Source organism: Pelodiscus sinensis, chromosome 2 (genome assembly GCF_052426305.1).
Source record: "Pelodiscus sinensis isolate ZL-2025 chromosome 2, ASM5242630v1, whole genome shotgun sequence".
Taxonomy (NCBI): Eukaryota; Metazoa; Chordata; order Testudines; family Trionychidae; genus Pelodiscus; species Pelodiscus sinensis.
The window spans coordinates 113,522,484-113,536,612 of record NC_143053.1 but is presented as its reverse complement, the minus strand read 5'-3'; the positions used below and the strand labels follow the sequence as shown (position 1 = coordinate 113,536,612).

Here is a 14,129-nt window from a genome sequence, read left to right as displayed (position 1 = left end):
TCTGAAGGGATGGAGACTGTGACAAAAAAAAAAAAACATTACACTGAGAAATTAGATTTTGACCTACTTAGCTTACTAAAATGATCAAGCGCCGACTTCATTATGGTGTATCAGTACCTTCAAGTGGAGATAAATTACCGGGTAGTAAAAAACTCTTAAATATACACAGAGGCTGCGTCTACATTGGCATGATTTACTGCAAATACTTTTAACGGAAAAGTTTTTCCGTTAAAAGTATTTGCGCAAGAGAGCGTCTATACTGGCATGTGCCTTTGTGCAACAGATTTGTTTTTGCGCAAAAGCATCCGTGCCAGTGTAGATGCTCTCTTGCACAAGAAAGTTCCAATGGCCATTTTAGCCATCAGGCTTTCTTGCGCAAGAAATTAACGTTGCTGTCTACACTGGCCCTCTTGCACAAGAATACTTGCGCAAGAGGACTTATCCCAGAGCGGGAGCATCAGAGTATTTGTGCAAGAAGCACTGATTTTGTACATTACAACGTCAGTGTTCTTGTGCAAATACTCGTGGCCAGTGTAGACAGGCAGCAAGATTTTGCACAAAAGCGTTTGCTTTTGAGCAAAATCTTGCCAATGTAGAGACAGCCAGAAAGTATAACAAGAACACATGGCTGGAAGTTAAAGTCAGACAAATTCACTTAGAAATAAGAAAAAATTTGTAACGGTTTGTTACCCATTAGAACCAACTAACAAGAAAAGTGGTAGATTCTCCATCTCTTAAGAACTTCAGATCAAGCTATCTTTCTGAAAGACATGTTTTTGTCAAACACAAGTTACTGGGCTCAGTAAAGGGATTACTGGATGAGATTCTATGGCCTGTACTATATAGGAAGCCAGACTAGATAATCAGGTTCCTTCTGACCATAAATATCTATGGGTATGTCTACACTAGCCACCCTAGTTCGAACTAGGGTGGCTAATGTAGGCATTCGAAGTTGCAAATGAAGCCCGGGATTTAAATATCCCGGGCTTCATTTGCATCTTGCCGGGCGCCGCCATTTTTAAATCCCCGTTAGTGTGGACTCCGTGCCCGGGGCTACACGCGGCACGGAGTAGGTAGTTCGAATTAGGCTCTCTAATTCGAACTACCGGTACACCTCGTTCCATGAGGAGTAACAGTAGTTCGAATTAGAGAGCCTAATTTGAACTACCTACTCTGTGCCGCGTGTAGCCGTGGACACGGAGTCTGCACTAACGGGGATTTAAAAATGGCAGTGCCCAGCAAGATGCAAATGAAGCCCGGGATATTTAAATCCCGGGCTTCATTTGCAACTTCGAATGCCTACATTAGCCACCCTAGTTCAAACTAGGGTGGCAGTGTAGACATACCCTATGACTCTATGAACACAGTAACCATCATGATTGTTTAGGTGATGACATCCATCATGGTGTCCACACAATTTTGCTGACATATGTCTGCAGTATTGGGCCCAGGAAGACCTGGTATTTTGCAAAATATATTAATATGGAAAATTACTATTCTATTTACTTAATAAGTTATTATGGTCTCACAGGCAAATATGTATTCTAAAGATTCTAAAAAAGTGATTGCATAGACTGCACCTATCTTTTGCATTTTAGTTTAGAGCTCATTGACATAACAGACAAACTCAGATCCTTATCAGTGGAATGCTAAAAACTTTGATAAAGGTAAATATAATATTATAATATATTCAGTGGTCAGTTGAAATGCTTTCATAGAACACTTTTGCAAAGATGGTTCTATATGAAGTTGTATAATTAAGTTATAATAGAAGTGGATTTCACACTCAAGGGTGCACAGCCCCTTGATGTACTCACTGAATGGTACTGGTGTCTGACTACTCATATGCCCTTATCAGCTGTTCAGCCTCTGTCCCCCACCCTGGAAGAAATGTCTCTCCCTTGCTCTTGCATAGGTTCTGGAGCATAAAAGGCCATGACCCTGATGTTGAATTGAGCTCGCTGAGGTCAAGATGGGTGAGGAGATGCCAGAACCTCCCCTTTAAACGGCAGAATGCACACTCCACGACCATGCAGCACCTGCTTTTCCTGGAGTTGAAGTGCTCCTTGGAAGGGTCCAGACTGCCCGTGTAGTGCTTCATGAGCCAGGGGAACAACGGGTGGGCTGCATCGCCCAGGATGTAAATGAGCATGTCCACTTCCCCGACTCTGATGGTGCAATTGGAAAAAAAGTGCCAGTGTGCATTTTTCAGAAGAGGGAGGAGTTCTGGAAGATGCAGGTGTCATGCATCTTCCCCAACCAGCTGATGTTGATGCCCGTGAAGAGTCCCTAGTAGTCCACAAGGGCCTGCAGCACCATGGAGAAATACCCCTTCCTGTTTATGTAGTCTGAAGCATGCTGGTCAGGAGCCAGCATGGGAATGTGGGTACCATCTCTGGTCCCTCCTTCCCCCACAACTGGGGAAGCCCATGTCAGCAAAGCCATCCACGATGCTGTCCACATTCCCCAGAGTGATGACCCTCCATAGCAGCACCTGGTTGACGGCCTGGGCTACTTGCAGGAGCACAGCCCCGTCTGGATTTCTCCAAGCCAAACTGGTTCGTGATGGAGTGCTAACTATCTGATGTGGTGAGCTTCCACAGGGTGATGGCCATGCGCTTTTGCACGAGGATGGCGGGTCTCAGTCAGGTGTCCTGTTGCCTGAAGGCAGGGGAGAGCTACTTACAGAGCTCCAGAAAGGTGGCCTTCCACATGTGGAAGTTCTGGAACCACTGCTGGTCGTCCCGTTGCTGCAGGACAATGCAGTCCCACCTGTCCAAACTGGTCTCCCACTACCAGAAGTGGCACTCCATGGTGTCCACGGGTTGAAAGGCATTTGCAGCACCAGGAGCGCCAGGACGTGGGTGATGAGGGCCTGTGGCCTGGGCTGGTCATCACCCTGCTGGAGCAGCATGCGGGAAGTGTGGAAGTACTGTGCTATGAGGTGCAGCATGAGGCCCAGGAGTCTACTCCTGCTTTGAAACAGTACTAGCTTCTTTTTGTGACTGCTGTGGCATCCACAAGGGCAACCAGAGCACACCGTGTCTGTTTTGCGTCCCACAAGGGGGGAGGCAGTGGAGGAGTGGTGTGTGATATGTGGTTGTAGAGAGGAGCCCCTGAAAGCACGTGTCACAACTTGCCTGACCAAGCAGCCACAGGAAGTGTCTGCCTTCTTGGTGCCCACCCTATAGTGCTTCCGGGGGCTCTAAGTCCAAGACAGGTTCCAATCAGTATGGACGCACTATTTCAAAATAATTCTAACTAATTTTGATGCTCCCCATAGAGGGGACATGCTATTTCGATTTTGTTATTTTGGGAGTTAATATTTTGATTTTACTTATTTCAAAATTATTTCCTAGTGTATGTTCCTTATGTGAGTTGCATTGACATAGTGTCTGTGTAGTTACTCCTTGGAAAACTTTCTTCTACTAATTTCTTCCTATTCTCCACAAAAAATGTTTTTAAACAAAACTATAACAAAAAACTATAGTTCAAGACATAGGCAAAGTTTGTCAAATATTTTTCTGAAAGATGAAAAGAAAATAGGAAAGACCTATTATTAAATAATGACCTGTATAAAATTGCTGCATTGCACCTTAAATTTGAATAAGCAGCATAGTTCTTTAGTATCAAGTTCTAAATAATTCTCTCATGCATGTAAAGCACATTCGTTCTGGAATTTATTCTAGGAGGCTTAGAAATAAGCTCTAGTAATGAAGTTCAAACCCTCACCTTGATTTCAATACCACCATTTTTTTTCTGGATCTGAACATTTTCACTGACTTCATTATGGAAAAGGGTTCATTTACAAATTTTAAAACCAGATTTTAAATGCCCCAATAATTCATGTCTGCACTCATACAGACCCCTTCTGTGTTCTGGTACCCTCACAGAGACCCTAAATCAACAAGGAACTTAAACACATTAATAAGCCCAGTCATCCTTTTGAAGTGAATGGAACTATTCAGTACGAAATTACCCAAGTGCGTAAGTACTTGCTGAAATAGGGACACAAGGCGGGGTTTAGAGTTGACCACTTATGGCTCCCTTTTCAAAGGGAGCGGGTTGTCATTGGATTGGAAGGAGTTCAAGTAGTTAAAATCTCCCTTCAGTCTATCACTCCAAGAGCTTTTCTTCTTTTCCCCTGGAAACTGGTCCTCCATTTCTAAAATGCTCTTGTTGTGGTTGTTACTCTGTTTGGTCCATGACCTTCCTTCCAGACCTCCATATAGGGAACAATTACCTGAAAACTCAGTGATTTGAAACAGAGGGAATTTTCAGTTCCTTCCTCAGTGTCTTCTTGTTATTGGGGGAGAGGGGAAGGGTAAAAGGAGGAAGAGGATGTGCATATGGATTTTTTTTAAATGCTCAAAATTATTATGCTGTTAGCAAATACGGTTTTAAAATTCTACTGCTATTGAATCATTAACAATATTTTATCACTGTTTTTCAAACCATATAAAGCAGAAGAACAAATTATCCTGAATACTATTTATACATGATCAATTATTTTCCCTATGGGACAGTAAAAGCATTAAAAATATTCCACAGTAAATCTAGCCCAGAGTAATTTAGCAGGGACACAGTCTCTGAACTACAAATGTCAATGCTCAGGAATGACAGACATGTGGAAAGTCCCACTGATATAGCCTGCCCTGAGAATATACTTATGATACTCGAATGTGGCTTCATGAGAACATGTGCTCATGTGTTTAAATAGTGCCTATTCACAATTTGATCAGACCATTGGCCAAGTCATTAGAAAATGAGAATGTCAGCATGTGTGCTACCACAGATGCTCTTTCTTTCAGAGAAATCCCCTCTTTTATACCAGTATGGTTGTTTACCCTTATTTCCTCCTTTTGACACTTACATGCAAAGAAAGAGGGACTTGAAGCTTAAGGAAACAAAATAAGACAAAAACGCCTGGTAAACACTTCATGAGGTGTCAAGATTAATGCACATGAAAGTAGAACTCACAGGTCCTCTCTCTGGAGACAAAAACACATGGAAGACATTAACACTAAGGGTACATCTAGATTTCATGCCTCTGCCGACAGAGGCATGTTAAATAGGCTACCCGACATAGTCAATGAAGCGGAGATTTAAATATCCCCAACTTCATTAAAATAAAAATGGCCGCTGCGCTATGCCGGCTCAGCTGATCGTCGGCACAGCACGTGAGTCAAGACGTGGATCGGTAGACAAGGGAAGCCTTTGTCAACCGCTCCTATAAACCTCATTTCACAAGACATAAGGGAGCGGTCGACAAAGACTTCCCTTGTCGACCGATCCGCGTCTTGACTCGCGCGCTGTGCTGACAATCAGCTGAGCTGGCACAGTGCGGTGGCCATTTTTATTTTAATGAAGTCGGGGATATTTAAATCTCCGCTTCATTGACTATGTCGGGTAGCCTATTTTACATGCCTCTGTCGGCAGAGGCATGTAGTCTAGACATACCCTGAGGGTATGTCCACACTTCATTCCTCTGTCTCAAGAGAAATGCAAATGAAGGCACTCGAAATTGCAAATTAAGTGGGGATTTAAATATCTTGTGCTTCATTTGCATAATCGTGTTATGGCACTATTTTGAAATAGCGCTATTTCGAAAGAAAAAATGGGGTTATTTTGAGATAAAGCCCTTCCCTCAAAATAACACTGTTTTTTCTCTCGAAATAGTGCCATAATGCAATTATGCAAATGAAGTGTGGGATATTTAAATCCCTCTTCATTTGCAATCTCGGGTGCCTGCATTTGCATTCAATGAAATGTTGACATATCCTAAGGGACTACCTCAGGATATGTCTATACTACAAAGTTAATTCGAACTAATGGACGTTAGTTTGAATTAACTTTGATAGGCGCTACACTAGCGCTCCGCTAGTTTGAACTTAATTCGAACTAACGGAGTGCTTAGTTCGAACTAGGTAAACCTCATTGTATGAGGACTAAGCCTAGTTCGAACTTACTAGTTCGAATTAAGGGCTGTGTAGCCCCTTAATTCGAACTAGTGGGAGGCTAGCCCTCCCCAGCTTTCCCTGGTGGCCACTCTGGCCAACACCAGGGAAACTCTATTGCCCCCCTCCCAGACCCCGACCCCTCAAAGGGGCACGGGCTGGCTACGGTGCCCACGCCAAGTGCAAGCCTGCCAGCACCCAGCCAGCAGACCCTGCACCTGGCACAGCTCGAGCCAGCCACCCGATGCCAACCAGCCCTCCCCCTCTTCCCGGGACCAAGCTAGCGGCTCCCGGGAGCTTGCCCAGGACCACAAGAGGCGGGCACCCGCCTGGTCCAGTGCAGACATCGTGGACCTCGTCCACAACCTCCGCACTAGGCACAGGAAACCGGCCGTATAGGGCAGGAGAGCTGCCAGCCTGGCCACCCAGGAACAGGTGTGCAAGAGAATCAAGGGGGTCCACTGAGACCCCCGACCCTGAGCCCTGAGCTTAGAATGGCCGTACTGGGTCAGTCCATCTAGCCCAGTAGCCTGTCTGCTGACAGCGGCCAACCCTAGGAACCCTGGAGGGGATGGACCAAAGACAGTGACCAAGCCATTTGTCTCGTGCCATCCCTCTCCAGCCTTCCACAAACTTTGGGCAGGGACACCACTCCTACCCCCTGGCTAATACCACTCCATGGACCCAACCTCCATGAATTGATCTCACTTCTCTTTAAACTCTGTTCTAGTTCCAACCTTCACAGCCTCCTGCAGCAAGGAGTTCCACAGGTTAACTATTTGCTTTGTGAACAACAACTTTCTCTTACTAGTTTGAAGCCTGCTACCCATTCCTTTCCTTTGGTGTCCTCTAGTCCTTCTTTATGGGAACTCATGAAGAACTTTTCTGAATGCACCCTCTCCACCCAACCCCTGCTTTTAGAGACCTCTATCCTGTCCCCGCACCATCTCCTCTTTTCTAAGCTGAACAGTCCCAGTCTCTGTAGCCTCTCTTCATCTGGGACCTGTTCCCAACCCCTGATCATGTTAGTTGCCCTCCCCTCTCCCAGCCTTTCTCTTCCCCTCTCCCACCTCCTTTTCCCAGTCTCCCCCAGTTTTGTTCAATAAAGACAGAGTCAATGTTGGAAGAAACGTTATCGTTATTTTGTACATCAATAAGAAGGGGGGCTAGGGAAGGGTAAGTGGAAGGAGGTGAGGGAGGAATGGGGTACGAGCCCCCGATGGGGAGGACTGGGCTGGCTCTGTGGGCTTCTGGGGGTGGAAGCTCTCCTGCAGCCCCCCAATTGCCCCCTCTCCCCAGATGGCAGCCTGCGGCAAGTGCAGCCGGGCTGATGGCCGAGTGCTGTGATGTGCCCAGTGTGGGTAGTCCAGGCAATCCAAGCCAGGACTGCTTTGCAAATGGGGCACCCCTGAGAACTGTTTGTCTGGGGTGGGGGTCGGGTCCCTTTAAGCACAGCCCTCGGCTAGGCTGAGACAGCAGCTCCACTCTCTAAGTCCTCATCTGATGCCCTGCCGGCACTGCTTCCGGCCATCCTTAACCCCGGGTCAGGGTCCACTCTGTGTGGATATGCTAGTTCGAATTAGCAAAATGCTAATTCAAACTAGTTTTTGAGTCTGGATGCGTTAGTTCGAATTAGCTTAGTTCAAATTAGCACTGTAGTGTAGACATATCCTCAGTGACAAAGAATTTAATTCAGAAGTGGCCAAGACATATGGCTCTAGAAGATGGCAAACACCTATAAGGTCAGGGGCAACTGATGCCTTCAAGTGGATGCAGGGAGGGTCACCCAGAGGGAGGGGCTATGTGGGGGCATTCTGTTTAGCAATTAAAATTTTGGCAGGGCATAGGAAATGACTGCACCTCCTGATTACTGCCACTAGTCATCTGTGTGTAAGGCAGAATCTTGATGAACAACAACAAAAAAATGTATGGAAAGCTGAAATTTTAAAAAACCATTGACGTATGTTGTTTTTGTCATCAATAATTACCAAAGTGCACAGGGACTAGTCATGGCATAGGCATATACAAACTGTACTAGACATTATACAAACATAGAGCAAGAAGATGGCTTTTTCTTGAACTTACCATTTAGGTACATGTTGGACCTCTCTGATCTAGGACCCTAAGAACCTGATTGATCCCAGATGAGGGAGTTTGCCAGACTGAGGAGATAATTTTTGGATCCCTGCCACCAGCTGCCCCTGGCCTTCCAGAAGGCTTCCCACCTCCTGCTGTCCCTGCTGCCCTGCTGACCCACTGGGCAACCATCACTGCCATGTCTTCACCAGGAAGCCTGGTGCTGGGGCTCCAAACAGCCGCATGTGCCGGGGTTTCCTGAGCAGCCATGTGCACTATTCTGGGGCTCCATGAGCAGCCCCATATGTCACCCACTACATCTCCTTGGATTGCCACATGTCTTCCATGCACCGGGGCTCCCAGCCCCACTGGGCAGCCTTGCTGCCACATGCTGGGTGGTCCCACCATCAGCTCCCTGCAGGCAGTCCACTGCTCTGCCGGCCTCACAAGACTCCTTATTGCTGGCTCTACACCGGGACTCTTTGGTCATGCAACATCCATTTTGCTGGACCCGAGAATGCTGGTTAAGAGAGTTTCAACCTGTACAAGAGAAGATGGATGCAAAATAAGAAGAATAATACAGTGAAACAGTACTGGTCAGCATGGAAGTCTGTGGCTTTTACGCACCCAGCAGCCTAACTATGGTCAAGATTTTACAGTCATCATGGCCTTTCTTCTTAAGAAACTCCAGTGACCATATGGGGCATTGCCAAAGATGAAAGGTCTGGAAACAGACCCTTGGTTTTCTAGCCTTTGTCCACTATAGCGGTGGTGTGAATTTGTAAATGAGTATCCCCTAGCATATGTCAGGTTTTTTTAATTGCATGTTTTCTTGGATATCAATATTTAAGACCTTCCCTAATGGAATGTATGCATTTCAGTGCCCTTAAATTTCAGTCTGAGCTACCAACTTTGCAGCACTGCCTAGCTTATCATTTGGGAAATACATCAAATATCTATTTTACATATATGTAATATACATTTTTGAATAGCAAACACTATTTTGGCAAGAAATATTAAGAAGACAGGACAGAAATGTATCATTCAAAGTCATTAAGAGAATTGCTCAGAAACTAATAGGATGAAATTCAATAAAGAGAAGTACAAAGGAACTGTACTGATGCAGAAAAAAATGTAATGCACAAATACAAAGCAGGGAATACCATTCTGAGCCTGCAGAGTGACTGGGGCCAACTCCAGTGCTCCACTTCCTGCAGCTGTGGTAAGGTGGAGCTACGTGGGTGGAAGAGGGTGGCAGAGCGGAGCAAGATGATGGGTCACTATGTTTCCTGTGGCTTCCACCACTGCAGTGAGTGCAAGGATCTCAACCTCTGCTACCGCCTGGCACCACCACTCCTTTCTCTTGTGCCCAGGAAAACCTACCTAGAAGACCAAAACATCTCTTATCTTTACCAGCAAATGATAGATGGTGTTTAGTCCTGTCGTGAGGGTAGGGGACTGGACTTGATGACCTCCTGAGGTTCCTTCCAGTTCTCATATTCTATGTTTTCTGAGAAACATTATTTAATAATCAGGGGAATGGTATTTTCACTTTAAGAATATTGTCCTTACCTTGTAAGATATATCTTGGTCTTCTTTCACTGGAACCAAATCATATTTATCTGAATCACCTGAGCTGACTTGACAAGGATAATTTCCTGAAAGCAAAAATATACATATATAATTTTATATAAGAAAAAACCTAAAATGGGAGGGAACTGGTTAGCATGCTATCCAAGAGCCTACGACACCCATGTTCCAAGCTTTATCATAAACTTCCTGTGTAACCATGGACAAGTCACTTGACCCGTCTGTGCCTGTGTTTCACATGTGTATATCAGGGATAATAGAGCTCCCCTTCTCCGGGGGAATTGCGAGGATAAATGCATTGAACAGCGTTATGTTAGATACTATAGTAACAGGGGCCATATAAGTACTTTGGCCATACACAAATAAAGGACACAAAAACTAATAGTGCAGGAAACTTTAAATCAACCCAGATTTATTTCTTCAGCGTGGAGAATGTTGGTTACTTTGTTGTGTAAATCATGGGCTCAATTCTGCTACATGCTGAGTGCCACTGAAAGTAGATCCATAGCACCAACATTAAACAGTAGTTGCTCAGCATCTCCACAGAAGGGCTTCAATGTAACATGGCGACAAAATGGCCAACAACATGAAAAAAAATCTCTAACCACATTAAACTGAGTACTGGTCAGAAGGGAAGATTTTAAGGGTAATACTGGAAAGACATAACACAGCCACACAAATGGTATGCTTAGTTATTATTTTTATTTTTTTCACTTACTCCTAATGTCAATCAGTAGTGGTTCGTTAAATGTGCTTGTGTGATCTGTGTATACATATGTTGCACTTACATAGTAATTTATTAGCACAAGCATGCGTACCTGTTTTTGTGTGTTTATAGAGCTGTATATAAATATATACATGCACACAGAGCCCGTAATATAAATGATCAGATCGACAGCTGGTATAAATTATCATAGTTCCACTGAAGTCACCTATGATAATTTACCTGTGCAAAAGCATGTTTGTGAGTGTGTACTTAAATACACACACATATATGCCATGTCACTGTATAGATTTATATTATGAGTACTCTGCATATTTCACACACACATATAAATATAAGCTAAAAGTGTATATCAGATGGTGGTAATATATATTTCCAGTATATACACTTGGGATGATAGGTTATTGTTTTTTCCTTTGTTGTGCTAATATTTTAATTTGCTATATTTAAATAGTTTACCAAATGAACCTTGCAGAAATAATTAACAATTTATCCATGTTTTTGGAAAATTATGAAGAAAAAAGGCAGTAATTACTTTTGCATGAAAATAGCAAAATAAAGAATATAACAAAATAAAGAAAATTTCAACTTAAGAGTTGGAATTAACTCAAAATTGTTGTTAAGTCATGTCTCATGCCTGTTGTATTTTATTTGTGAGGCTTTGAAATGCCATTCTTCTCTTTATTTTCTGTATCAGTAAGCTCATTATTTTAACCCAAGATAGATTTCTCTAAACAATTTTTGCTAAGTAAAAACACAATGTAATTCTTCAGTGGCTGAAACAGTGAGAAGCAGCTCAAATTAAAGATCAAGAAAATGCAAAGAAAAAAATCTGTATAAAAATAAATAAATAAAAGGAAAGACGCAAAATGCTTGCAATTAGACAGGATGAAAAATCTAAAAAGAAATTAAATTTAGTTGTAATACATTTCCCATTCTCTTCTTCATGAAAATTACAACTGAAGTGTTTTTTTCCCTGTAATTTAAATGTTAAGCTGCCAGATGTGTGTCTCATGCTTGAAGAGTTGAAGCTTTGCATTATTTAGCATATTAAGATTCACAGAATTTAAAAAAGGGCTCCTTTATTGCCTGGAGGTTCTAATTAAGTAAACCTTAGCCTGGTACATTTAAAACTTGCAATACAAGAGATTTTGCTTCCTTTTTTTTTTCTGCAGCCAAGTCATATCAACATAATAAATATGAAAAATACTTAAGATGATATAATTTTTTTTGGTTTGAGGAATTAAATCTATCTATTATTTTAAGAAGTTTTTAATAGAGGCCAGCAATCAGAAAGACATCTAAGGACTCTAGTCTACTTTTTAATAATAGGAGTTGTTCTTAGTTACTAGGGGAAATGTGTCTTATAAAAACTGAAGTATGTTAAAAAAATTTCTTCCATATACAAAACAAAGTAGCTCCAAGAAAGAAACAACAAGAACTACACAGCTCTTCTTTATTAAACCGCATTTTACTTTTTTATAACACTTTATAATTGACCACAAAAACACTAATAAAGCACTAATTAATCACCATATCAGCAATTTGATGGGTGAAATAGTTGTAATGGTTATATTGCAAACCATACCACAGAAATTCTTTTGACACACAGCCTCCATAAATCATACTGTTATTTTTGCTATTTTAGAAAATGTCAAAGGTGTCAGCTTTGTCCAGATATACCACTTAGCAGTGATTCTTTCAGTAAATTGACTCAAAATACATTCTGCTCCTAAGAGGGGCACACAATACAGTCCCCAATATAGATGAGCAGTTTGAAGAACAGAACATAGCACAAAAGAGAATTAGCAATGGCAAATATTACCATTATGTTAAAGTTCAACTGCAAACATGAAATTTCCATGTTAATGTGTTTCTTGTTGAAAATAGTCGTACCAAGATGGAGAAGTACAATTTTGCTAGGGTTTGATTAAGAGAGTAAAAGCATATTTCAGCCACACTACTATAAATGGATAACCAAGTGCTCTTGCTAAGAATTCTAGGGCTGCGTCTAGATGGCGGCACTATTTGGGGATACCAGAAGTATCCTGAAATAGCTATTCTGCATCTTTTGAGCGTGCCCATTATTTCGAAACAGGGCGCCCATTATTTCGAAATCTATTCTGGCATCCATATAACCCTCATTCCATTAGGCTAAGGGTCATTATGGAATAGTGCTTTATTTTGAAATGTATACGCTATTTTGAAATTACCTTGAAATAAGCTATGCAATTTGCATAGTGCAAACTGCGTAGCTTATTTTGTGGTAAGGGTGCACTGTAGATGCACCCTAGCAGATTCCAGAATAAGAATAATAGTGTATATTACAATAAATGAAAAAAATGAACTGATGGCAATTTTTCACTGCAAGTATAGACTGGACATATTAACAGTATCATCTAGGCTCAGATAAATGGTCAGATGAAGTACCAGAGAGGCAGTTTAAATTCCACACGTCTCACACCTAATTTGGGACACAAAGTGTACCTCACCAATATCAAGTTCCTCAGAGTGCATGGGCACCCACATTTTTACAACTGGAGTACAAAGGGAAAAGAGGGTCAAAGGTAAAATAATTTTGCTGCTTAGTCATGCTTAGATCAGCTGTATCCCATGCCTTCAGGAGGAAATGCCTATGGATAAGCCTTGATAATAAAGGAAGTATTTTGATTCCTTATTCCCTGTTGGAAGCAATATATCCTTCTCTCCCATCTGCACACAATGTGCTGTGCTTGCTAGATGTTACCCTCTGGGGCTACATCTACACAGCAGTGTTATTTTGAAAAAACGGACATTCCAAAATAACAAAGAGCACATCTACACAAGTCTTTATTTCAAAATAATGTCGAGCTGGAAGATTTCTTACTCTGACTACTGTAACTCTCATTTTACGAGGAGTAAGGGAAGACTAAGAAAGAGTGTTCTTCCTTTGGCTTCCTTCAGTGTATACAGACATTTTGTTGAGATTCTGAGCATTTTTAAACATTTTTTAATTTTTAAAAATAAAAATAGAGGATGATTTGAACCCGTTATTTTGAAACAAAAAATCAAAATGTTCTGTTTCGGAATGCAAAAAAATTTTCTGATTTCTGTAAATTTCTTTTTAATCAAACAATTCAACAAAATCAACATGAATTTGAAAAGGGGTTTGCTATCATTGAATTTGCATATTTCACTTTAAAAAAAGTTCTATGCAAAAAGTTTTGCCCAGCTCTACATATGACCTAATTCTAATTTTGCTTATACTCGTTTTACACCAGTTTTATGTCCTGACTTTTTAATAGCATTACTCCTGATTTAACTGGTATGAGTCAGAAAAGGATCGGTCCCAGCATCTTCTGGTTTCCACAACTGTTCTTTCAATTCTGGAGATATGCATTTGAGAAACATGACACCCAGGAGTCGGACAAAAGACATGAAAATGGATATCTAGGATAAGTCACTATGGGTGCGTCTACACAGCACCCTAAATTCGAAATAAGATATGCAATTTGTGCAATGCAAATCGTGTATCTTATTTTGATTGAATTTTGAAATAGGCTATGAGGGGTACTGGGATGCCAAAATAGCATGCCCATTATTTAAAAAATATTTGGTGGCTTATGAAGATGTGCAGTGTAGATGTACCCTACATGAAAAATAGAACAGAACATTCAATATAGACTAAACACGGCTTCTACAATCCAATGAGAGAAATGAATGGGATTGTAAGCATATAAAAACAGAGGAATTTCACTTATTATTGTAAATTGTTAGTGTGAGCAAAATTTGCTCCCGTTTAT

At 41.8% G+C, this 14,129-nt stretch overlaps 1 protein-coding gene across 1 annotated transcript in view; it reads right to left on the bottom strand.

Moving 5' to 3' along the window:
• The window catches only part of LOC102458814 (uncharacterized), a 284,741-nt gene that overhangs the window by 127,690 nt on the left and 142,922 nt on the right, over positions 1 to 14,129 (bottom strand). Inside the window, exon 15 of the mRNA XM_089776005.1 lies at positions 9,606 to 9,691. Within this exon, the coding sequence (XP_089632131.1) occupies positions 9,606 to 9,691 (86 nt within the window). The remainder of the gene's footprint in view (positions 1 to 9,605; positions 9,692 to 14,129) is intronic.